The sequence below is a fragment of the Bombus pascuorum genome, chromosome 13 (genome assembly GCF_905332965.1).
Source record: "Bombus pascuorum chromosome 13, iyBomPasc1.1, whole genome shotgun sequence".
Classification (NCBI taxonomy): Eukaryota; Metazoa; Arthropoda; class Insecta; order Hymenoptera; family Apidae; genus Bombus; species Bombus pascuorum.
The window spans coordinates 10,464,247-10,491,893 of NC_083500.1; the positions used below are offsets into that span (position 1 = coordinate 10,464,247).

General features: G+C 36.1%; 1 protein-coding gene across 2 annotated transcripts in view; it reads right to left on the reverse strand.

The window, feature by feature from the left end:
• LOC132913832 (zinc finger protein 628-like) overlaps positions 1-27,647 on the reverse strand; it is an 84,052-nt gene that overhangs the window by 11,560 nt on the left and 44,845 nt on the right. Inside the window, exons 1-5 of one of the 2 annotated variants that reach the window (XM_060972450.1) lie at positions 26,038-26,695; positions 21,369-21,686; positions 19,219-19,446; positions 17,334-17,551; positions 11,062-11,212 (exon numbers count right to left, since the gene is read on the reverse strand). In XM_060972450.1, coding sequence (XP_060828433.1) covers positions 11,062-11,212; positions 17,334-17,551; positions 19,219-19,446; positions 21,369-21,686; positions 26,038-26,044 — 922 coding nt within the window. In that variant the 5' untranslated portion in view covers positions 26,045-26,695. Of the gene's footprint in view, positions 1-11,061; positions 11,213-17,333; positions 17,552-19,218; positions 19,447-21,368; positions 21,687-26,037; positions 26,696-27,647 lie in introns of those variants that run through there. The other variant, XM_060972449.1, reaches the window with a different exon arrangement.

Here is a 27,647-nt window from a genome sequence, read left to right on the forward strand (position 1 = left end):
AAATTCTACAATCTTTTCTTCCCTTTAGGGCGAATATAGCATTACAAACATAACAATTATCTAAACTACAAGTTTCACAGAATCATAATTTAAGAAGCGAAATCGTTTCCAACTGCTGGAAGTTACATTTTATACGCACAATGATCAACTGAAAGATGATGATTTTACAGATTTACACAGGACCTACTCCTTTCATCTTTCTCTTTTTAGAAAATCTCTCGGTGCATGAGCACCGCGGCGAAAATATGTTAAGAAGGAAGCCGGTTGGCAACTAAGTGATTGCGGATTTTATCAATACCACCTAATGACAAAATCTGCAATCACTTAGTTGCCAAGCCAATACAATCGCGTAAAGGCGTATCAAAAGAGGGACGAAATTTGAAAGCAATTTCAGCCGATGGGTAATATTTATCAAGTGTGTCAGCAACCGATGAACGCGCGTATTCGTCCTCTTGTACGCGTACGTGGCCATGTATCGATCCATCTCGACTCTCATTACCGAGCCCTTAGCGGTCGACTTAAATATTTACCGTCTGAAACGTTTACTTCGTGGCCGATTTTAATGATAGCACTGGATACTCGGCCTTTTCGCGTGTGTGTCGACACGTGCGTGTGTTTTGGTAGCAGCCCGCCAGTTTAATTATGCAGCGACCGCTTAATGAACTTCATGTAATGGCGTCGCATGGATTATCTGGGACCAACGTCGCCGACCAACAGTGGATTTTCATGTATCGGAAATCGTCCGATTCGGGATGTTATTCGTCCCTTGCTTCAAAGTTTCTTCAGAGTCAGTGATTTGTCTGAGTATCTACCTTGTATATTGCTTACGTATTCTGATACTAAAATTAAGAAATTATTACAAGATACAGTCGACTAGTACGGCTTTCGATTATTATTATTATTATACGACGAATATATAATAAAATAGAGCGAAATGCAAAGTAGGAAATCTAATTTTCATATGAAGACGAAATTGAACGTTTTAGCCTTAATTGAAATATTGCTTTAGTAAGCGATAGAGAAAAGAAAGCAGTAAACTATCGTCTAACAACGATAACTCGATATGATAGATTAGTGGACTGGACAGTACAAGAATCTGCAATCGAAACTTTTTAATGCGAACACGACAATAAAATTCCTCGATATACTCATTTCGATATAAAGTGATGTTTCATCGGCTATTGCCAGGCAAGAGGACAATTTCAATGAAAATACACGTTAGGGTATGCAATTTACCATGATGTGCGTGTATCAACGAAGAAAGACCATCGCATGTATGTAAAACTTTAGCGATAACCTTCTTTAGATCGCTGCTTCCTGTTCTATGTCTTTCTTATATTTATTTTCAATTGCTTATATCGGTGGTTTGAGGGGAAACTTGCTCACCTATTGTCTATTCGAAAGAACTATAGCTATATTATTTCTCTATCCAGACTTATTCTTCCTTTCCTTATTTTCTGTTTAAATTTCAGAACAATCAGAAAGAGATGTAACAATGTATGACGCGTAATGTATCGTAATTCTGCGTGTATTTTGTACTTTATAACTTAAGTATCGTTGAGAATAATTCTATTCTTTTAACGTTTTCTAAATTCCACTTTACCTTCTACTATTTCTACTATTCCAATATTCTACATTTTAATTCCTTTCATTTAATCATCAATTTTTATTGGCAAAAAGTTCATATTATTTTTATTATCCAAATAATCTCGCCAATTTCTTCGTATCATCGAGGGATCGAATAGAAAGATTTAAAAAAGATTTAACTTTGCTTTCTTGTAAAATGTATATGGTAATATTACTTAAAATTGCTCAGCTATAACGCAAATGAGATTATTACAATGATCATACGAGGAACGATGCTGAGAATGTTTCGTATCTGTTGTATTTTGTTGAGAATTAAATGTGAAATAAAATTTCAAATGTGTTGTCGCGAAGAGGTAAGAACAGGGTGGATACTGTGACGACGAGGCGTGTCGTATCTCCCACAGGAATTATTTATACGGCGAAGTTTCGCTATAGAAAAGTCCGGCAAACAATTTACAAACTGCGTGTAACCACTGTTCAGCCCGGGTTTCTACTTATTACCCAAAGGATTATTACAGTGCTGCCGTATTTTAGAGTACAATTTGTTCTTCGAGTTCAACGAATCTTTCCTCACGATTCATTTATGCCCTGCGGTAGTCGTCGAATATCCTTTACCCTAGTCTTATATCATGCCGGTGAATTGTATGAGATTATATATCTTTCTCCTCAACGATAGTAAAAAAGAAAAACAGACGTCGAGAAGCGTATGAATTTTAAACCGGTTAGTTAATATTCTCCATGATATAAAAGTTTGGTTGTTCGAACGGTTGTAACGATTAGACCGGAGATGTTTATGCAAATATACTAGGTGGCTCTGTAGAAAATTGGCAACGAAGTAGAGATGGAATATAATCTGGATGGAACGTGTTTTGGCTTCGGAAAATTTCAAATCTCTTCTTTAGCCTCAAAAGTATATTTTATATACAATTAGTTTAATTAGTGACATGTTTATTTTATAAAACTCGATAAATTTACTAGCAAAGAAGTAAAAACATATTGTACAAATTACCAGGTAATCGTTATCGTCTAATTTGATATTATTAATTATTATAAAAAATTAAATAACGTAGTATAGAATACTAAATATGAATATGAAAAGTAAAAGAGAAGCATTGTGTACATGGAAATGGCACTAATTTGCAATGTGCTTATTGTAGATTTCACATATTTGAACATAACTTATATCCTATATTTTATTTCTACATTGTGCATACATTAAAACATATAGATAAGTGGAGTCATTAATCACATATCATTCTTTATGATAAACAATCTAGTTTCTACAATTTCTTTTATATAATCAGCCAGTACTTCGCGACTTCCATTTACAATTTTCGTCGCATTATACCGAACGTTATTAATAGCAACAATTAAATACTGATACTAGTTCAAACGTGACACATAACGATAACATGCTACACGTGTAACAAAACATAACATTAGGTGTCCGTCTCTTTAGCGACTAATCAACAAGTTAAATCGCAAAAACGAAAAAGCTAAATAATATTCAGAAAGAAACCGTAGCTTGGTCGCCTGTTATCTGACGTTTAAATCGCTTTACTTTCCGCCGATCCATTAGAATTCGATGCTCGTTCGTCCACGCGGTGTTCTTATAATTCCCCAGCAATTAAGCGCAATTATCCGTCAAGGCTGCTTTTATCGGAACGCTACGAGAAGCCAATACACGTTGAAAGGTCTGCCGTACGTACGCTAGTAAGTCCCAACACTTTGATCACGTATTATTATTACTAAAATATAGAAATTAATGTACACGGTATGTAATGTATACGGTATGAATAAATTAATGAGAAAATAGCGAGTAGACAGCGAGTTCATATTTTTACGAACGCAGTTACGAAACAAAACCTAAACGGAGATTTATTTGAAATTCTCAAGCTTACAGAGTCTGTTTTAAATTTTTTTGTCGTTCTATGGAACCCACAACTTTTAAATTACTTACTAAAATAATTCAGCGATTCTTAGGAAAAGAAAAAGGGGAAGAAGGACGTAAAGAAAACATTGCAAGTGTGCGGTGCACATGCCTCGGTGTTATGCATTACGCAATAACTCTGTACATATTTCACCCATCCGTTAATTATGTGGCATTTTCCAATGACAGACGAGTTTTGTTTCCAGCTAGGAAATTGGAGATAGGAATATTCCAAAGTATAATGAATTGGAATAAGGAGTTGCTTTTAATTCCATGTACAAACACAGAAACAGAACAAAGAAATTTTATAATGCTTTCGAATGTATCGATCAAACGATATGTCTGTACAACGAGTGAAGGGATTTTTAAGATCTGAAAATATCATTATTAAATAACGTTTATCCTGTTAGTTCTCATCGTTTCTTTATAAGCGATAAATTATTGTATTGTAAAGTAAAATGTATTGTAAAGTATTGTATATCGTAAGCAGTCTATTCGTAGATTTTTAGTTCTCACAGGTTACGTATATCTTAAGAAATGATGGGGTTTTTAGTTAGTAGATCAAAATAAGAACCTCTGATCGTAACGTCTTCTTTGTTCTAACCAAACAATACGGTAAATAATGCCGGGAAAAAATCCAACCAAGTAAATTACTTTGCAGATTTTGTAGATAAATTAAAATTATGACAAATTAGTCAATTTTTGCACGTTTTTGAAGTATAGACCAATTCACGATATACTGCATATGTAGTATTTTGTGTGTATACATGCTGCTACAACCGAGAACTGGATAACATAAATTGTCATTGATAAAACTAGCGATAATTAAAACCGTAGATGTATTATGTGCTACCTTGTAGATTATCGCCATTATGTCGAGTATATAGTAGAGTAATGGTATATGTGTGAAAATAAGCACATACAGTTGTTTTTAAACGCAGTTAAAAAACTAACAATAATACCCAAAGTGTTGGTTCATAAAATATCGAATATACATTAAATAACTTCTGTAAATATTACAATAAAATGAATTTTACCTAACACTATTTGACATTTCATATTCGCAGTTCTAAGTACTCTAATTAAAATGAAATTAACTAAAAGGAAAAAGTGCTATCAATATTTTATGTACCTATTTACAGAAACCTAATCGATATTTCGCGTTTCATAATTTTGCGTGTAATCTGGTATCGGTTTTCCCACTGATATTCTAAAATGCTATTCGAATGATAATTACGGTAGTTAAAAGAAACAAATCAACTAGAATTTATACTTACGTTTATTTAATGTGCCATTTATTTATTCGAATAGAAAAATAGTAACAAGGAAATACGAATTGCTCGTTTCTATCCATAAATTCTATTCGATTGATATCTCACAATGCAAAACTTTACGATTCCATAGTTTCTATAAAATCGTTATTAAAGAAATTTTCTCGAAATATTCCGACAAAGCAACGTACACGGTATACGAATGATTTGAAATAATGTTGCAAAAATGTATAGAACGCGTGTTACGTAAACTCCATAACAAAGTACTCGTTAGAAAATTTAACAGTCAGGATAAATCTCTTAGGTAGATTCCACACCTTCGATTAATATCCATAAAAGAGTAAAATCACATTTCGCGGTCTATTCACCAACAACCAAATTCAATGTCCGCCTGAACCACTTGGAGCGTTAAAGCAGTAAAGCACCCATCGTAAATTCTCCGTTGTTTTCTTAACGATGAATCAATAGGAAGAAATCGCGACGAGGAGCGATTAAATTTGCATCAGTAGTTGTTCCGTGAAACGAGGGCAGAATCGTTTACGCGAATGGATAAAAGGTGTCTGGAAGCACACGTCGAACCCTTACGACGCCCGATGCTAATTAAAAAGGGACGCGGCGATCCTCGTGGTCAGCCACGTGGCTAACCGGATACTCCCCGATCCGTGACAAGCAGCACGTTTCCCATCACTCGTATATCTATCTCCTTCCGGTCGTTCGAATCGGAAAACGCGATTAAATCGTCCCTAAAATGTTCCCCTCGCGACCGATCAAGATTTCTTCTTAGATTAAATTGGCTGTTTCCTTTTATTTATGCATCTTTTAATCTACATTACTACGTAATATCGTTTCGTCGGGAATAGACATAGGCATCGTGATATTTATACAATGGCTACAAAAAATATTGAATACGTTTTATTCGGCCTCGCAGCTGAGAATTGCACGTTTTTTTTTTTTTTACAAATATCTATATTTACAAAGCTATCTTATCCGTGCACTTTGAATCATTTACTCTCTCTTTCCCTCCTATTTCATTTACTCTACCGGCTAATTATCCTACCTGTTTCAACCTTCTTTCCTCGCTAAAACTTTCTTCAGTCTGCTTATCCCATATCTTTCTTTTGACTTTTACTCCTTTGTTTTGCAACTCCTCCAGCTATTTTATCCTGCCTTTCTCTCATTACGTCTTTCAACCCTGACATCTTTTACGTTTTCCTCTGCCGTGTTTTGTTGAATGCTCTGGGTTCCCGAATTTACCCCATGATTCATCCCGATCTATTCTGACCTGAGGCTACACATTGTTCTTTCCAATAACTATTCCAATTTTTTAAATTCCCACGTCTTTCTTATGGTATCTCTTTTGACTTCCTTTCTTTTCTTAGATGTTGGGTTGGTGATTGTCATCAGATGGTATTGACAAAATCCATAATCACTTAGTAATCCAATACTCCAATACTACCCCGGTTCTATTGTTCTGGACTATAAAAGGTATTTTCACGCCATTGAATTTGATATAATATCTAAATAGCAGTTAATTTGGTCCAAATATATTAAATTTCATATCATTTATTATCATTTTGAGATAAAAAGACACTTCAATGGAAAATAAGGTACGTGCAAGTACCTTTTAGAGCCACTGTACGTGCTGCTTGGTATAATTTTCTTTATTGTGCATTTGAAACGATGAATTCGATTAAGCGAAAATGACGAGCATTGTAACACGAACAACATACGTTGAAAATCGAAGTGAAAAGCTTCCCACTATATTCTTTAACACGCGAATACACGAATACTGTCGTTTGGTTTATCATTCGTCTTTCTTATGAACGGTGATTTTCCTACTTTGAACAGTTGCAGATTTTATACAAATTTCATAAAATAATCGAGCAACGAAACGTCGAGATAATTATTCCATTGGCAATTTATCTTCTTCGATAAATTATCTATAAATAATTTTCGATATATCACGAAGGGCTATAACAGAGATGTATGCTTAATGCATTATTGTATCAGCGATTTCTTGAGAATGTGTTCGTACATCTTCATGAATATGATTCGAGTATTGTATTAGACAAATAACAAATGTGTTCAGGGTCGGTTCTAAAGTCCATTAAGGTCTGCTCGTGACGGATATTATAGACACATTTATGTATCTTATTTCCTAATACATTAACATGATAATTCAAGAAATAATCGTGTAACGTCTAAGGAAAAAATCTTTTGTTTAATATCTGTTATTTTTGATTCGTACACGTCTTGCATAATTATTATTTATTTATATTCTTATAGATCCTCCTCAAATCTTTAATAAGCTTTCACATTTCATTATTTTCACATTTAATATAAAAACGTTTATCTCGATATGAGACGTTGAAACGTTTGTTTCTAAACTTTTATCAAGAGAGTTTTTTTTTTGATAAAAGAAATCCAAGTCATCGTGTTTTTTAAACGGCATCGTATCATCGAACTCGTACTATTCGTCATTTGAAAAGCTATTTACCATCGAAACGATGAATTTTTTAAGATTAATGTCGTATCAAGTGTGCGTCGAATTTACTGTCCAAGTTTATTTTGTCCTTCCTGAAAGGTTTAAAAAATATTTCCACAGATAACCGTTTCAATTCACGAGGGAACAGCATATCTATGCTTTGCATGACATGTCAAGATGTATGGATATCCATATAATTTCCATTTTAAAATATACGTCGATTATTTGTCGATATGTTCCTCGTGTTTCATCGCAACTACTTGGCACATTTATTTCACCACATCGTCGTCTCAATTAACATTGACAGGGTTAAAGTTCTATCATTAATAAAATTCAACTACAACTTAATACCAAAAAAATATGTAAGAATTTCACGATTTTCTATACCTAACGATCCTGTTTCATTCTACTTTCAAACAAACCATAACTTCTATCGTGATCAATTCGCAATAGCGAAGTATACGATGACCATGCGTGATTCACAGGCATATGACACTCAGGAAGCGTCGGCGATAGGCCCGTGCATAGGTGCACGCGTAAACAGTATGTATATTAGAGCGTAAAAGAGGGACGAGGACGTATGTATCACCGTGGTTGGCCGAGGATGCGTTCTATTACACGTGCATATACAGTAGCGGACAAAAGTTTAAGACGATGATTTGTAAACCGGATTACAAACATCTTATACGCATATTGTTCTTCTATTCGGTTTGTCTCTTTGGAATAACGTAGCTGTATGTTTGACCTTCGTAACCTCAGACAGTCAGTTGTTAAATACAAACAATGTAGGAGTTACAACAGTTAGTTACCGCCTAGCACTTGGAAACAGTGGACATTAGTTTAAGACGATCTGTGTAAAACGTGAGTACGAGTACAGTTTTTGAACATTTTGATTCTGGAATGTCAAAATCATTGTTTAGTGTACCTTTTATTGCTTAAAATTCATTTAGGTAGGAACAGACTATGGGTAAATCAAAGAATTTACTTGAAAACGAAAGGGAACAAATCGTAAGGCTGCGAAAGCAAAGTAAAACCTTCACCGAAATAGCAAATATAGTGAACAGGTCAGAAACAGCTTGTAAACAAGCTTGGTATAAATGTTTAAAGACAGGCATGTATTGCGATCAACCGAAAAACGGAAGACCACGGAAAACAACACCGAAAATGGATCGCCGGATTCATCGATTGAGCGAAAAGGATCGTTTTCGTAGTGCAAATAATATTGCTGCGGAGATAAACTATGAAAACGATACACAAATTAGTGCTAGAACTGTTAGGAGAAGATTAGAAGACTTTAACTTAAGAGGACGAAAACCCCAAAAGAAACCACTGCTGAGTTCTAGGAATCGAAAAAGACGACTTGCATTTGCTAAAGCTCATAAGCATTGGACAAGTGAAGATTGGCAAAAGGTATTGTTTTCTGACGAATCGAAATTCAATCGCGTCTGTTCTGACGGGATACGGTACGTTAGACGTCGAATTGGCGAAAGTTTGAAAACACAGTGCGTTTTAAAAACTCTTAAACATGGTGGTGGCAACGTTATGGTGTGGGCGTGTTTTTCTCGAAGCGGCCCTGGTCCGATATGTCGTATCAATGGAATTATGGACCGTTTTCAATACAAGGACATACTCAAGAACACAATGTTACCTTTTGCACGCAACAATATGAGTGATGATTTTATTTTTCAAAATGATAATGATCCGAAGCACACGGCTCGGGTTGTGAAACAGTTTTTTCAAGAAGAAAATATCACCGTGCTGCCGTGGCCGTCGCAATCACCAGACATTAACCCAATCGAGAATTTGTGAAGCATCATAAAAAAGACAGTACAAGGTTATAAACCGAAAAATTTAAATGAACTTTACTCTACGATTGAAACAGCCTGGAATAATATTACGGTAGATTAATATAAAAAATTAATAGATTCTATGCTAAGAAGATGTACCGAAGGGATAAGAAATAACGGATATTGAACAAAATATTGAATTTAAACAAAAATTGTGTATATTTTTTAACCAAAAATTAATATTTTTTGTATAGTCTTAAACTTTTGACCGACGAAATATTATACAGATTTCGTTCCTTTTTTATAACTTAGCTATTGAGCAAAATATCAAAATGAAATTTTTTTTCTAAGTGTACAAACAAATGTACAATTAGTTAATACCAAAAGTAGAACACCGTATTTATATTTTTTATGGAAAGTAAATCAATTATTTATTTCTTCCATTTCGTCTTAAACTTTTGTCCGCTACTGTACATATAGTGCGCATTAACATGCACGCGTCGCGTCGATCAAAAAGGCGCGGTCTATAGGACGAGCCACGACACCGGCTTTTTCGGTATCGTTACACCCAACGAACGTGCATGCCACGTATCCGTCGTGATAAGCGTAATTTCGTTTCGTCGACGACAGCTACGTTACCTGTTCGACGGAAATCGAATGGTCGATTAAGGGAAAGTAATATTAGCTCGGTATATGTGGAACATAAATTTTCGGAAATTTGGAATTAGTTTGTGGTCTTCTTTAACAATTTAAATAGTTTATATTCTTTGGTATTTTTCGAGGCTCGATTAATTTGTAATAAAGCGTTGAAACACGAAACATATTGTTTCAAAAATATATTGAAACAGAGAATATATTGAAAATATTAGATCGAAATTAGAATTCGGTTCACGTTAAATATCGCTATCGTTTCAAGTCATTGATCCGATTCGCCTCGAATAGCTCAACAGGAAAAATGGTAAAAAATTTAGGAAAATTGACTCAACGTGAATAATTTCGCGTATAAACGAAAGATATCGTTTCGACGTGAAAAACGTAGCGTTGACGAGACGAATTGTATGAAAAAAAGGAATGAAAATTTATAGCATCGGGGACAAAGGTATCATCGCGATATAAATTTGACGAAACTAACGAGGGGCAGAAAAGTTGAAAAAAGTTGAGGAGTTTCGTTCCAATGGGAATTTCACGAGGTAACAAGTGGCGAGACAGTGGTGAGCTTGACAAAGTTGCGAACTCTAGTTGCCATGTCTCCGACATGTTGCAACGTATATTTGCAGTTTTCGACGATCGTAACGATGGTCAGCTGAATAATGGAAGCGAGCGAACATATTAGAAGCGGCACGAGTCGCGTGAATAATTGAAAAACAAACGTCAAAGTTTCTTCAATTACAGAACTAGTTGCGCTTGCAGACGCGCCAACGCGAGAAGAACTTTCTCTGAAATATGTTTTTTCATGTCGTTGACGGCAACTGTTTCATCGATTGGCAACGATACTGCTCGAAAAATTCAATATTTTATTTAAAGACTACAGAGGAAGAATCATAGACAGACTTGATGGAAAGATCGCATTCTCTACTTTCTATTTCACAGAGTAACAGTTTATCAAAATTGTCTCTCTATTTCATTTTAAAGCTAAACACGTATATTTCCAGCTGCTTTGTAATTTAAAAAAATATTTTCTCTTTTTCTAGTAGATATTAAACTATTGTTTGTCTTAACAATTATACTTTTGTTTCAAAACGATCCCATTTTTAACAATTAAAATATTTAAGTCGACGTTCGTTGACTTTTTCATTTTATAACGACCAGTTAGTGAAGTTATAGTTAATTCCAGTTATAGTTAAAAATAGATAGAATAAAAGGGCGCTTTTGATGCTACGAAGTCGATCAACATTGTATCGAAATGTAAAATTACTTCACGGTAAATCTGATTCACTATATTTTCCCCTGTGAGCATTGTATACTTTAATAGCTTAGGTAATAATTCAATACGAGACTTACCGGTATGAATGTAAGTGTGCTTCTTCATATCTGATTTCTGATGAAACCTCTTGCCACAATATTGGCAAGGGTACGGTCTAGTGTCAGAGTGTATTAAAAGATGAGTACTGAGAGTGCTTGAACGTTTGAAGGCTTTTCCACATTGTTTACACTGTAACAGAATAAAAGGGTATCTTAGAAAGTTGAACCAAGTCTAATAACTATTTACTAGGTATCATATCATCATCATATTCTCCATGTGTTTGAAATTTCCCATCATAAAAATACACTTTGCATAGTATCATATTCGTGGAATACTTTAAATCGTTTTATCGTAAAACACGTTTCAAATTGATGGAAGATTTACCCTGATCTCTATGCTTTTAGATCCACGATGCCTTAAACTGAAGTTTCATAACATTCATAGTATTGGATTGGCAACTAAGCGACTGCGGATTTTGTGAATAGCACCTAATGACAAAATCCGCAGTCACTTAGTTGCCACCGCAATGAATCAATTCACGAGAAGTTAATTTTCTCAACGAAATTATTTCACGACTTTTTCTTTTTACCTCGCAATTTATCGCTCAACCAAATGAAAAATCAAGGAAATAATTAATATTCGCTAGTAATTGATATAACATTCACGAAAACTGAAACGTAGCCTAAAGGAATTACAGTAGAAACAAAGGAGAAAGGAAAATACGAAATTGATTACTGTTGAACGATGAAGATAAACGGACAATTCGACCTGGAGAAATCGAAATCGGTATAGATGATGAAAAATGTGGAAGGAAGAAGGCGGACGACGCCGAGCTGGCAGGCGCACCTGTGTTCACGGAGCCTCGGTTTTTCTCCTCGGGCTTATTGTCACATGGGCGCCAGTCCTGACAATGCTGTCGACCTAGGCGTGTCTCTTTTCACGATACACGCGTAGGTACATGCGTGGAATCGCGTACGAAACCGCTACAGCGGGATATTATTACGAGCGTGCACCGGTACCGGTAGAGAGCTACGACTACGCATGATTCACATCCCTCGCCGATCAATAATAAGGAACGATATTACGATATTAACTTGCCGCGATGTTCCAGCTTGTCCAATCCTTTTCGCATGCCCTTACGTCGTTTGATACGATATTTAAGCAGTTGCGGAAACACTTGTCTACTTGTGAAACGTAATTTTGTTTTAACCCTTCAATATCAGATTATAATTTCGATTGATGGATAATTTTGTTCATTTTCTTTTCCTATCGGTATACTTGATATCGCTATACGTATATCGATAGAAATGGAATTATTTGGAATAATTAATCTTCTACGATATCCATTTTACATAATTTCATATGCATCCCAATTTCACTACTCGTTTTATGAAACCGAATGCTCTCGAAGAATTTCGAATGCTTTCTTGTCATCAGGTAGCAGCAGAATGCAGCTTACGATGCGCCGCTTGCTGCATTTGGACGACACCGAAGAAGTTCACCGAAACTCGTTCGCGTGCCCCTCTGGGAGACCGTAGAACGTGTAATGGCTTCCGAAGAGCTTATAAATCGTCCGTTTCGAGGTTTCCCCGAACAAGTATCGACCGTGGCAAAAAAACGTCCCGTGTCTTCTTTGATCTCATTTTCTTTCTGGAACGCTTAATGCGCGATCAAAACGACCTCGAGCATGACGTTCAACGACGTCACGAGAACTCATTCTTCTTCTGTTTAAAATACAGCAGGTTTTTCATTAGTCTCGATGACAAAAGAATTACGAGAATTTGTTTCTCTCTTTCTTACAGTTTGCCAAATACTTTACATACACGTGATTTACTAAAAAGGTGGATGAAACGATTAAAAACATTATTTTGTTTATTTATTATCGTATCTTTCTACTTTCTACGTATTCTGCTAGTATTTAATCGTTACCATTGCATCTATTATAGTATCTGTTAAAGTTTCTATCTATTAAAATAGTTTGTAGCTTTCAAATAAATTCTTTCAAAGATTAAACGACATGCAAAGTGTCCATTAATCATCTTGAATAAGAAGATGGATCAGCGATGATATTTTTCCCCCTAGTATAGCAGCTTCAAATAGTCGTGTGTTTTCTTTTTCTTTTTTTTTTTTTCACAACGACTGTATTTTATAAAATATTCGTTATTACTTTAATGTTCATTTTCTATCGAAATAAATATCTTAGGCATCGAAATCAAATTTCAAGTTAATATTTAGCAATTTTTCTTGTAAATATTTGATAGAAATTTCGCTTGTTAAAAAGCAAGATTGTTATCTCGCGTGTCTCACTGTATCTTCATATACAGAATTTTTATGTTACGTTCGCTTCTTCTATCATTCATTTTTAAATAACATTAAATTAAATAAAATACCTGATAAGATCCAGTGTTATCGCGCGTATAAAATTTAATGTCGTACAATTTTTCTGCCTTCGTACCGAATTAAGCAGTTAAGACATAACTTTTAATGCCAGAAAAATAAAGTACGAAACTCTCGTAATAAGTATTATGGGCTGCGCTGTTGCTGTACAATTTCCAACGATATCTTCGAACAATATACGGAATCTGCGTTCTCGTACATAACGGTATAACACGTCGAATGACTGCAGTCGAAATATCGCGGGATGTTTGTAAGCGAGGTATTAAATTCAGGTCAAAATGTGCCGCTTACAAAGATTGAGAAAAATGGTTAACCGCTGGTTCCGTTCATTCGTTTTTATTCATCCCCAACTGATTGCGTTGTATACTTACGTATACGTATAACATTATTTTTTAACATTCTCGAAACGTTGCCTTTGCGATATGAATACAGTAGAAATGGATACGGTACAAGTTAGTGGTACAGCAGAAAATGATCGTTTAAACATATTGAAACAAGATCGAAGAGAAACTAGAAAATTCTTAGGGGATAGGAAATCAACGACAATTTTCTGCACCATTACCTCGCACGAGCATAAAATCCTCACTGATTAATGGCTTCTCTAATAGCCTGAGTGAATTACAAACAGGAGATGCCAATTCCTACGAACTGGATTGCACACGAAATATCGAAGTTTTATGAAAGACAGAAAGTGTCTGATGAATTTTAAGCGAACGTATGGACAGCAGTTTGAACGGCCCAAGTGCTCAAAGTATCAAACACACGAGAACGAAAGATTCTAGTCAGAGCTGGAGCTACGACTAGAACTTCCAAAGCTTGGCACTGGAAGCTTATTGTAAAAACACTGTCCTCTTTATCGGTGAGTCGATCAGCCGGTGAATTCTGGCTGCGCGTATCATCCCTTCGATTTTCGTATTTGCATACGTTCGAGGTGAAATCCATGGGAGTCACGCAATGGTAGGCTGAACGGTGGCGCAAGTGCCCTAAAGTGCACCGTGACATGACGTGGCGAAGAAGCGGGTCAAGCGTTTGACGAATGTCGGAACTCGACAAAAGGCGGCGGTGAAATTACGGCTGATTGAATGGAAGTAGAAACTCGCTTGGCCGCAGTTTTACGCGCGACACGTAACAGCCACCGGACATATTAGGATATCTGGGGCACACGCGCGTCATACGATCCTGATTCTGAGCGAAAAAAGGCCCGCCCTGACAGCACCGCGTCGCGAAACCGAGCTCGCCGTCAAAATTTTTCCCAAACCGCATCGTTTTCTTTTGCAGAGCGTCGGAAATTCAACAGGGTTCCACGACACGGAAACCGCACGCTCCACACTTGGATTCACTCTCCCTTCCACGACTCCGGTAAAACGAAACGAGGTATTCGGGAGAATATGTACGTATTTCCTGTATAAACATCAACATAATCTACCGTGGACTTTCACACGAATTCATACTTTTCAAAGTACTGTAATATCTTAAGAGGCTTAAGAGATGTCGGACTAACTATAAACAATATCTCGAGAAAGCCTACGTGTCAACAGGCCCAGTTGTATCGTCGGTCCCTCAATGGTCGGTTGACTACGAGCGGTTGTCAGAAAATTGTGAATCGCGTTGTCGAGAGAGTGTTGTCCATGTGAGAAAGAGCGTTGGATTCGTGGTGACGAGAGTTGCAAATTAACTATCTAGTTGTCTTAATTATAATACGTTCTTGTAATTAGTTCGCGTTAAACAACAATCGTTCTCTGTTTAACCAACGTCTGTTTAATCCATTTATTGTGAATAAACTAATTGTAGCAAAGATCCTGCAGTGCATTATCGGGAAGTAGAAGCTCGGTAGAAAATCGTTTCGCCTATCAAATAGAATAGAAAACAATGTACTTTCGCTATTTTACGTAATTTTCCCTGTTACGTTGCATTCTGTGAAATTTCCAAATTTCTCACAGATGCGTAAGAATTCGCGCTCCGGTTATTATATAAGGCGCTGCTCGAAATTGGAAGATGGCCACTAAAAACGGCTTTACTGTGTAGCTATCGACGATGTAAATAAAACGAAATGTAAATTCCTCGAGCTCTGTTCCACTCACAATTAGTCGTACTATAGAAACGAAAGCTAAGCAGAGATTTGATATTTTTGTGGATATTTTGTGGTGCTGTGTAGTGTATTAAATATCGTTCAAGATGAAATTGCTCGCGTATAATCTAATACCTTTGGTATTAATTTTCCAATTACTAGTTTGAAAAACATATGATCTTATCGTTGTATGAAATTCCTATAATATTTACAACGAAAGTAATAGGAGCATAATGGTAAAAATATTGCGTCTGAACGAACTGAGACTCGATAAGGAAAGTTGAGAATAAAAATTGTTAATAATATAGCGAATTGCAGTTATAGAAGATGTAAAAAGAAAAGTTATTATTGCTTAATCGTAAAGTATAATATAGTAAGTATGATATACACTAGAATAGCACAACATGCATATATAATTTCATTGATTTATCGATCGATTCAATGGAAAAGATAAATGAGACATGAAAACTGATTTATAATATTCTTGCAATAAAGTTATGATCATTTCGATGGTAAAGGAAGAGAAAATCGTAACTATAATTTTTCATTTCTTATTCCTCGTTATTAAATGTTGCGAATACGATTATGCAACCAGAATGATGCTTCAAAGCTTGTGGCGCGATAAAACACATTTTCATTTCAGCTAGGACAAAAGCAACAGAATCTACCAGAAGAAAAATGACTACTTACAGAGATGCGTGACAAGATTATTATACAAGCGAATATACACGTAAGCAACGCAGGGAGTGACAATATTGATAGAGATATAAATTCAAGCAGAAAAGGACTGTCAACAATGTTGTCCTCGCTGTTGTATTTTAAAAACGTCGTTTCAAGTGAAAAATGGAAAAATTGTTTATACGCAATAAAATATATCCAATTATTTTTTACATATTTCAATTATACACTTTGCTGGACGAGCGTTCTTCGACTTGTAGAAAAATTGTTTCTTCCGAGTGAAAACGTTATAAAAGTATCTTGATGTTTCAAAAAATCATTCGTCTAACGTGACTCTTGGAAATTTCATATATTCGCTGAATATGAATATTAAAACAACTGAACGTTTAATATTAAAACATCTTGCACGAAGAAAAATGAAAGAAAAAGGAAGCAAACGAGGAAGAATGGAATAACGCGAAAAGGAATGAAAAAACGGATAAATCTAGATAAAATCTTGGAAAAATTGACGCTATTCGAGTAGGTGTCTGCTTGACCGTGATTTTGTTTACGAGTTGGAGAGTATCGAACCTCGAAGAAAGCTTATTGGAGTATTTACGAAGCTCGTAAAAGAACATTGCGCGTGGATACAAAAACGCAAATATTTGTTTTTGACGATCAACCGAGTGGTCAAGAAGAGAACACGGTAGTCGTGTAGAGATTTCCTAGAGCGATACTCGTCGTGTTCTGTGAAAAACATTTCACCACCTTACTGTCTGACGACGATTCGAGTTAGCTCCATCAGGTGATATTGTTTTTTTTCATTTTCTCTATTGATTTCTTTGGGACAAAGGTACCGTTCTGAATAATCTTTGAATCGTTCAATTAATTTTAACTTGGAATTAATATTCCCATTAAAAGTATAAGACACCTGGATCGAAGAAAGAACTAGAATCTGATGATAATTTACAAAAAGATTTGGTTCTATTTCTTTCTTATTTCACTTTCTCATTAGTTAATTACTTTAGATGAAAAATACCTGACTTGTTAATTTAGAGCTAGATATCTGTTAGTAAAACAACATTTGTAAAACAATTAACTATATTTCTTCTCATATATGTATCTTTCCTCGAATTTCTCTTCTTCAAGGTTTAAAAAAAGGAAGACGTTCTGATACGGAAAACTCACCTGGAATGTCCTTTCCGAAGAGGAGGGCGGTGTCAATGGTGAATGATGGATCTGTCGAGTGATTACAGGTGTCGAGGATGGACTACTGGATGATAGTATCCTGGTTTCTTTCGCTTCCCTCTCGCAGACTGTTCCCGGTGACCAAATTTCGCTTTTTCGATTCATGGTGGACGAAACGTCATTAGGTTTGGTACTTAAGTTTAGCGGCGCCTCCTCCTCTGAAAATTATGTTACAAAAATGTTTTATTTTCTATAATAATTCTAACAGAGTCGATTTTTGGATAGAAATTTCTTTCAAATAATATAAAGAAACTCTTGCTTCCAATAATAGCATTATAATTCAATTAATCGTTATAATTATAATATCATCGTAATTACAAATTTTCGGTACTCAGTTTAAAATAGAAATATAAATCTACAAATTATAATTACGCAAATTATAAAGCATTTAATCTGAAGCTTCTTATTCTACATCTAGAAAATAATAGAACCAATCAGTTTTTAGCCCCATACAGAAAAATAGTCAAAGAATATTATATTTCATTTTGTTTGAATCACAGACAAGTCGTAAGATATTCTTCAATTTGTTTGACGAGGATTCTAAGCTAACGCTTGTCACCCGCATATATCACGAAAGTACTCTATTGTCGTAGGTACACAAACGACGAATACGAACCTAATTCGTTATCGTTCAGCAGACTGCGCAGAAACGTTTACGTGGCATAATCACCGACAATTATCGGAACGTTACACAGTACCGAAAGGGATTCGTGATAATTAGTTTAATAACAGGTTCTCTCTTTGTTATCGATGCCGATAAACGTAAACGTCGGTGGTGATAACCGACCGTTTGCCAACTGCTCGCAGAACAGGATCGATATTACCTACTTACTGTGCTTACGACAAAATTGTCGGTCAGTTGTCCCCTTTTTTAAGCCCTTCGCGTATTTCTACGCCTTTTTCGCCGACTGGTCGCGTCGAGAAACCTCATGGGAATCTTAAGGAGGACTTCAATGGAATTTTAAGATAAAATGCAGTAAATCTGGTTGACGTATTCGGACTTGTTTAAAGGAAACTTGAGTTTCTTTTATTCTGGCAGCCGATTTATGAATCGTGAGTGGTGAAATTGAATTAATAAGAATAAATTTGATAAAGCTTGTTCACGTATACCAAAAATGATTTATTTTAGAACGAGCGATTTAATGCTCGCAGTTGAATCTTTTGTCACGTAAATAGCAAAATTATTGGTTCAAGTGGAAATGACGACGCGATTATTACTTATTAAACTCAACACCGTGCCGAGTAGGATTTCAAATGTAATTTCACAGTTCTAACTTTGGAAAATGAAAGTTAATCGCAGCAGTGGGCAAACACGTGCGTAGCAAGTGCCATTAAAAGTACGCGGGATAATTCTGGAAATGGAAACAGCCTACTGTTGACGTTACAACTGACTGACAAAAATGACATTATCAAGTAAACAGAAAATATACAATTCCAAAATTAGCACGTAATACAGGACAATGTTTATCGCGTTCTATAAGCATCGTGGCAATTTTGTTGGTTTTCGTGGACGTCCCGTGTGTATTTAAACAAATATTCGATCGATCGACAATTTATTCCTCCAAAAGATTCGTTCGACTTTAAACAGCAACAAAGATAAATGTAACGTGATTACTCGTAGAAAAAGATATTAATATTTCCACAGTGATAATAATATCAACGTTCTTTCAAACTATAATGTAGTATAATATTCTGAAACTATAACACGTTTCTCTCATCCCATTTATTCTCACGCTACCATTTCCATAGAACCTTCATCGAAATTGATCGTTACAGTCACCTCGTATAATTTTCCACAAACTGCCCTCTTAATTAAAATTCTCACCGAACTTCGCCTTCTCCGGGGTGCATCTTCGTGGCGAGCCAGCTCTGGACGTGTTCAGGGGTTCCGGCTGAATAGGTGAGCAATTTGCAACCGGTGTAGTTTGCTGATTAGAAATCCTCGAGGGTGGTAACAGGGAATGGGGCAACAAGAGGCTCAACTGGTGTTGAGCAGCCCACCATGCAGCCCCGGTCGACCCATAACCACCATACATCAGACCACAACGCATCTCTGGAAGCCAGAAAATTTCTATTCAGCACGAAAAATCTGATGATCCTCGACTCTATCATCTTCCTACTAGGCAGGAAGTTCTCGAACAACGGGTCCGTAGGTTCATGCTAAACATGTAACAAGTATTTTCCGAAAAGGTGTATTGTTTTCTTAAGTAGTCGAATTATTATGAAATTTTTATTTATTTTGTAAATATGGGAAGAATAAAGTTGTCCGATTCAAAGCTAATATTAATCCCATTTAGTCTTCGAATTTTCATTTCAATCTTTCTATTTCAACGAATCAAAGAGACATTTTTAAGTTTTCTAAAAATATTTAAAAAATACTTTTAATGCTTTAAGATAAAACTTAAACATATAAATGAAAACAATTGTTTCGTATCTCCCTCAAACTTGAACAAATTTCGGATAATAGGAAAATAAGATTGGGTCAAAAATAACGTAAAAAAGCGTTAAGAAATTATTATTGCAGTAAACTTTCCAACTGAATTTATTCTCTTATGCCTGTGTCTGTTTTGTTTTATATTTTCTTTTTTCATTCCTAGGAAACTCCCGTCATTATTTCTGGATAGAGTAAAAAAGGGCGTTTATTTTTAGATGGACAACATTGGATATTCGTTAACGATTGAGATACGACTATTCGATATAATGAGGTGAGCTATAACCGATATAAATATTTCAACCGAGAATAGGAGATCAAATAGGAGCGCTTAAATGGGCTGACGTTTGCTTCTAAATTTGACTGACCGAACGTTGATACAGATTAAGCTTCTATTATTTACGAAGTAACATAAAATGAGACAATCTCTTTGCAGATATATGTAAAATAAATTATACAATTACTAGCTGGAGTATTTAAACACTCACTGGATACGGTACACTTTTACGAGTATACACGTATTAACCAAGAACAGCAGGTAAAATGGTTTAGTTCTAAATTTGACTGACTGCATTGACACGAATACGATCCTATATTTGTGAAGTAGCATGGTCTGTTCATGCTCTGTTTCTCAATCGGACATGTCAAGTAGTCACAACTGATTCTGGTCAGACGTATGTTATGAAACCTTTTTATGGTTATACGAAAATAACAATCAGTAAATACACCAAACATTAACAGAATTTCATAACTATAATGTTGGAATACAGCCATATTTCAGGTATAGACTAAGCACCCTTACAAAGGCACCCATACAGTTATTTGAACAGGACACTTGTACAAGTCATATCATTATTGTATAGAAAGTAGCTTTCAAAATATTTAAGGGATCATGGGTCAGGGTCAGGGTCGTTACCTAAGTCTAATCTGAGACTAACTGGCCAAAAATCAACAATTCTTGTATACATTGTTAATTATACCACTCCCTTATATACAGTAGTTCTGTTTAATAAATATCACTGAATGTTATTTCAACATAAACACTGTGTCTTCCACAAATTATTAATCTTAACTTCAAGATTAAATTCTAACATATAAAAATAAGAATTTCTATTTTGAGCATTTACCTAATTGCTCAAAAATGACGCGCTACGAACGTAACAGTCAATGATCGGTCGATCTATTCAGATTACAAACATCTCGACAGAAGCTAAATATTAAAATCTAATCGCATTCCACGATTTTCTATGAAAAATAAAATTCTCCAACATCCTCCTATCTCTAATACGTGCAACGTATATTCATACTATTGCAATACTGATCTATAATACTATAATAAATCTAATATTAATATTGGCCATATCTGAAAGGAATTTCAAACGCTGAAACAGGCAATGGAATAGTCACACGACAGTACGATATTATACCTCAGCAACACATTACGGTAATCGTACGTAATAGTTGATAAAGGAATAAACCATGCAATATCGTGTGAATTTGCATAAATACCCGCAGAGTAGTAAGGATACTGGCGATTGTGTTACCTCGTGCCGTAGTTGTGGTGGTCAGTGGTAGATTCTGAAGTCTGGCGTCGGGATTGCAGGTAGAGACCAGGGTGAAAGCGCTGAAACGGTCCGGTGTTGGTTGGCCGAGGCTCGAGGAGGAAACCGAAGGATTGGAGGATGTCGCCGCGGTGTTCAAGCTACTTCCTGCCGCGCCAGGACTCCACGGCGAAGGCGGCAGCGTGACGCTAGGGCTGCTAGGCGGTGAAAGTGTGGCCGGGGGTGACAGAGCGCCCGCCGGAACTCCAATGGCACTGTAGTGAAGTTCCGGTTTCATGTACCAAGTACGCGGCACCGCTTCTAATGAACAAACCGTGCAAAGAAATATTTTTATACATCTTTTACACGCTCCTGCTGTCGTTAGACTGAAAACTTTTATGCGATCGTGGGAAATTTGAAGGTGCACGAATGGACAGAAGGTACGTAATACTGAAAAATACATGAAATGTTCAAAATATGGTACTCTTTGTGATACGTAGTAGATAAGACAATTGTCCACCTGGCTTCCAATTTCTAAATTCTAGGTATCGTAAAAATTTGAATAAACATTCACGATTTACTTATCGTTTAACGTTATCGTGGCGTTACAAAAATTGTTTAATGCAAATGGAGAATCGCATCCTACGGGCGATAAATACGTTTTTCATAGAAACGATCGAGTAATAAATATTTTTCTGCTTGCGAAGAGAGTCGCCATAAAATTATTAGTCTGCTTGGGAGTTGCAACGAAATTGTGCCAATTGTTCGGTATTTTCTGTAGAATAAAAGTTTCAACAATCTTCAAAAATAATTAATCGGTAGTATCTCTGAAATATTTTAACGAAAGCCGAAGACGAGAAGAACGTTTGATTATTTCCGACGAAAGTGTCTAAAATCGCGTTATTAATGCATAGTATCTATCAGATCGTATACTCGATCGAAAGAATATGGAAACGGTGTGCAATTGTTAGAAGCATTCTGTTTTTATTGCATTCAAACGGCAGGATAGAAAGAAAATTGCGCGTGTCCTGTTTTAAAATGAATTTCTATTACATTTAGATGGGAGCCGAGTTAATGCGTTATTCTCGCGAGTCATAGGTAGCCACGGCTATCAGATTTATAGGGAAAATCACAAACATGCTCCTCCCCCGAACGAGAACTATGAATTATACATCGTAGAACATGCGTGCGCGTGTCCATCCAAGAGACAGTGCTCCTAATCTGATCGTACGCTGAAACGGACGTGATTGTCCGACGAACTTTATTCGCGGCCAACTCTGATAAGCTAGCAATCAATAAGATCTCATCTATCCATCATCTATCCTTTTAAAAGCTTAAAAATCGAAAACAAAGTAAAAACAAATTGCACTACGGTTAGATATCTTATAAATAGTTTCTACCAATATATACAGAGTGTACATTTTTATCAGCATTTACGATGTTTTAACTAACGCTGTTTAACTGTCTCTGTTAACCCTGTAATTTTTCTCTATCCTTCGCAATATTAATCATTTTATAGTATATCCGACCTTAGATATTTGTAATAACGTGAAAGAAAATTATATAGCCTTGTCTTTTAAAACAATTGCCTTTCTATTTATTACCCTTGTTATTACCATCAGCGTTGTAGCAATATTTCTTCTATTTCTAACATTCAGCTAAATTCTCCTTCGGTCGACTCAAAGAATTCTCCATTATCACGTACCACTTAGACAAATTTCCCGCGCAATTTAATTACGCGATTGCAATAAGCCCTTTGCGGCAAATCAATTTCCACTACTTTCAACGTAGAAGTGGTAATCTAAGGAGAACGCAATAAGAGAATGAGTGAAACAAGAGATAACAGGGTTAATTTTATAAACGAATGTATCGGTCAGAAAAATAACGAAGTTGCATTAATATTAATAATAAGATTAATATTCTAATACAAAACGAAACTGAATAACTTTCTTGCAGAGTGAGGTTCTCCGAAAGGCATTCGAAGACACGAACACACAACTATGGAAGAAAACGAGAATCGTTAAAGTCGAAGGTTTTCAGGTAATAGATAATGTTCGAACATATACACAGGCAGGTAATAATCGCGCCTCGTTGTTTGAATAAATCTGTAATGCGATTTGCAAACACGACTGTATGAGTGGTTCCTGTTTTGCATAGATAACGAACGATAATGTCCGAGTTCGATGTCAATCACCGACCATTACCTACTTACAAGTCAGCTTTAAAATTGCTTGCATATTGTTATATGAAAAAAGGAAAAAAAAAAAAATTATAGTTTCGACTTTTGGCTAAATACGACTGAATAGGTCGTTGGAGACTGGAATTCTCAAGGAAACAAAAGGATGTACCATCGGCGTTCTGATGGTCCGGAAAAGAGAAAAAACGTGTTGGTAACGAGATTCAATTTTACAATTTTCCCCAATTTGATTCATTCGATACGATTTATCAATATGATTTACTCAATACGCATAGTGATTTACATTCCAGCTTTTTTACATTTCGAAATCAACGTTTACGAATGACAGATGTTTCGATCGATTCATCGCCTGTCACCTAATTACGAAAAAGGTAGCCGAAAAGATGTTTCATTGGAAATCCTGAACGTGATCGTAGGTGAGAATCGATCCATCGGGTCACCGATTCTTCGCTTCGTTAAAATATGTATAAACAAGTGTACGCATCAGCGTTTCCGTCTCTTTCTTTTAACGAACGCTTCTGGGACCACGAAACTAAGAGATTCTTAACCATTGATAGGAACAGTTGTCCGGTAAAAATCTGACATATATCTACTCTGTTACTAGAGAGATTATGCAAACACTTGGTCTTTTTCTTCCAACAAAATGAAACCGAATTTATTCGAAGGAAAAGTAAACGTATGACGAAATCTATCTTTCTAACGAGTCGTCGTACTATTCTTTCGTAACATTTTCGATCGAACACTTATAATTTCTAAATGCTACAATTTCTTTTTTACAACGAAATCTGTTTTTCACTATGATATTATTTGTTGCAGGATTTTCCATCGAAATTCTATGATTTGTATATATTAGGTCGTCCGAAAAGTTTCTTCCGTTTTATAAGGAAATAATGGACGCATAATATTTTTCGTTTTATATTATTTTATCGAACTACGTATGATCCATTTTGTTCTATCAAGATAGAGATCACAACGTTTGATAGATTAGGCTTCGTGTTTGTATAAAAATGCATCGTTGTAAAAGACGGGTCTATAAACGAAAGACACTTCGGACAAGCTAATATTAGAAATTTTACGACGACGTCTATTCTCTTTTAGAATTTTATATTTTTTCCACCAAATTATAACGCTATTTCTTGCAAAATTTTCCATCGATATAATATTATGGCTTCTAAATGCTATAAATAACTTTTTGTACCAATATTATACTAAGTTTTAATATTTGTCATATTAAACTAACGTTGAAATTCGTGGAAAGCGAATGTATCGAGGAGATAAGGAGTGAATGTGAATTTGAATTATGACATTCTGGAACAGGATTTGCGATTACTTCGATCTGTTTTAACGTCATTGGCAATACGTACAAATATTTGCTGTTGCCATTGATGTGCGCTAATAACATTCTGGTTCCTCTGTATGCACACTTTTAATATATCTTTCAATGCGGCAGATATACAAGGTCGCGATAATACGAGTATTTTGAATAGCCTTGAAAATTCGAGTATCTCCTACAAGTTTCGTGATAAGGAACATCTCTTATTTTAAAACTGATATCTCGCTATAATTAATTCTTTTTTTCTTTTATTTATTCTATTAAAAATTTACATAATCTTCACGCGATACAACAATGTTGTAATTAGAAGTAGAGAATAATTTGCGATTGTATCGGTTTTAAGTTGAGATTCCTTTAAAATCTCCATCAAATAAGACGATACTTTTGAAATTTCGAAATAGCTATTCATAAATTTCAATTTGCAAGAAGCGATAATTGTAAACTTCTCTAGATTACAAAAACAGTTAAAAACTAAACCTGACAAACTAAATACAAAAGGTATTTTTTCATCGCCAAAAACTAATAACCTGAGAATCCAGGTACTTCCTGAAAGATTAACAAAACTATAAGAGGTAAAAAAAGAAGTAATCTGATTAAACCGATACCGTAATCCGCTCTCGGCTTAACGAAATACGTAATCCTCCTTAGTAAATTGACATCATCGAAAAACCGATATTTTCTCCTTAGAGCGGATAAAATAGAAGAAGGAAACAGCTTGCATATGCGCTTACGTGGGAAAAAATCGCATGGTTTTGTCGATATTTTATCGCTACGATATTTCTACGGGGAAATTTGCCAAGCAGAATTGCGAAAATAAATTTAATATCAGGAAAACAACTTCCATATCTCCAAGTGTCATATATCAAATCAGCTAACATAATCAAGATAATCGCAGAACCATATTTAATATCATAATTTTGTCATAAATTTCCATTGGAATACGTCAAAAATAACACAAGGTCGATAGTATGTTCAAGGTAAATTCAACCGAAGGCAAAATTCATTTTCTTAAGCACCGTATCATCTCCTCGTGAAACTCGTCTCTCTGCTACTAAGTCGTTTCGCGCCAATCCATCGATCACATTCGCGCGAATTACAGCGAAACAACTAGAGAAAAGAGAAGAAATGCGGAAGAAACTCACCGCACATTGCGTCCGATTGGTCGATCGATCAGTCTCCTAAGTCTTGCGACTGTTCATGGAGGCAAGCAGCGAATCGTAGTCTCTTTCTATTGACACTAGATCCAGCAACTCACAAACGACGTACACAATCGGTATCAACCCCACAGACAGTCCCGACACACGTACAGTTTTCCCATTCACTGGGTTGCTCTCTGGCGATTCTCCACGTGGTTCGCCAAGGTCGCGGTCTGGTACCCGGTTCGCGCGTCCAAGGCGGTTCAGTTCGATGTTTGGAATCGATTATTCCAGATGCAAGACGAGTAACACTTCTCTAAGAAACGTATCTTCAACACTCTTTCCAGCCAGATGATTTTTCTATCACAGGCAAGTAACGTTGTACGCAGTTCGTAACAGAGTAATTTTCGTGAAATCGCCACAGACGGTCGATGAAACGAGCAAGTAGACGGAATCGGATGACCCGTAGAGCAAAGAAGAGTTGCACGGGTAGCTCGACAGCTGTCCGTTGCTTGATCTTCCGGAAGATACTCTCGAAGCGTCCTGGCTAACAGCAGGACCCTGACTGACCCCGGTCTGACCGACGAGGGTACACGCACGGTCTCGCGTGGAGCGCGCGTCGCAGTCTGGCCGTGGCTCTGCTGCCTACCTGCTCGGCTTTTCTCTCTTCTCACCTGCGCTTCTCCACTACTTGCAAGCCACGCCTACCGAGTCCGCATGCGGCTAACTTTAAGCCAGGGGAAGTAGCGCGCTGGTGGGGTGCGCGTTGCTTCATCCCCTCTTTGCAAGGATAGCCGGACAGCAGAGAATCTTCCTTCCTCTTTCCGGCAAACGAATGCACGCTTCCACGGACGTTAACCGTTGCATCGAATTCTCCAATCTCGGGGCCTAGGGGTTTCGTATTGATTTCTCGCGTTAAAAATGAAATCTAATTGTTGTAAATTAGTTGTAAAAAGTTGTAAATTTGAAATCGGAAATCGTTTTGGGCGAGGTTGCTTGGTCGTTGAAATGCATCTGCGTTGTTTCTATTGCACCTTTTCTTACACCTCAATATAAATGCATATGCATACGTGTTCGTGAAAATGACGAATATCTTGCCAATTCCGAAGGAGAATATTAAAGGGTCAAATAGCGATCGCATCGAATCGTATACCTAACCTTGGTTGGAATTGGTTGAGAATGAACGCTGGGAGTTGAATGAACTTTCTTCCCATTTTTTTTTTTTTTTTTTTTTTTTTTCTATTGATTGTAGATAGAAACACTCGAATATGGACTAAACATATTCATGCTATTTATTATAATTTTAACCATTAAATTAGCACGCCAGGTACTTATATAACCTACACACTGGAACGTAACTTTGAAATTCATTGATTTTCTATCTCACTTTTGCTGAAGAATTATCATACGCAGACTACAATTTTTCCCGCGAAAATCAGTTACTTTCTACGTTTCTTAGCAATCACGGTGTCTAAATTTAATTTATCTTAAGTCTCTATCCACATACATCTAAGCTTATCTTTCCTCATACAAATCGCGATAACCCAACCGAGAAACGCAATATCCTTCTCAGTTTCCGAAAACTAAAATCGATCCTAACCTCTGCTGAAATATTC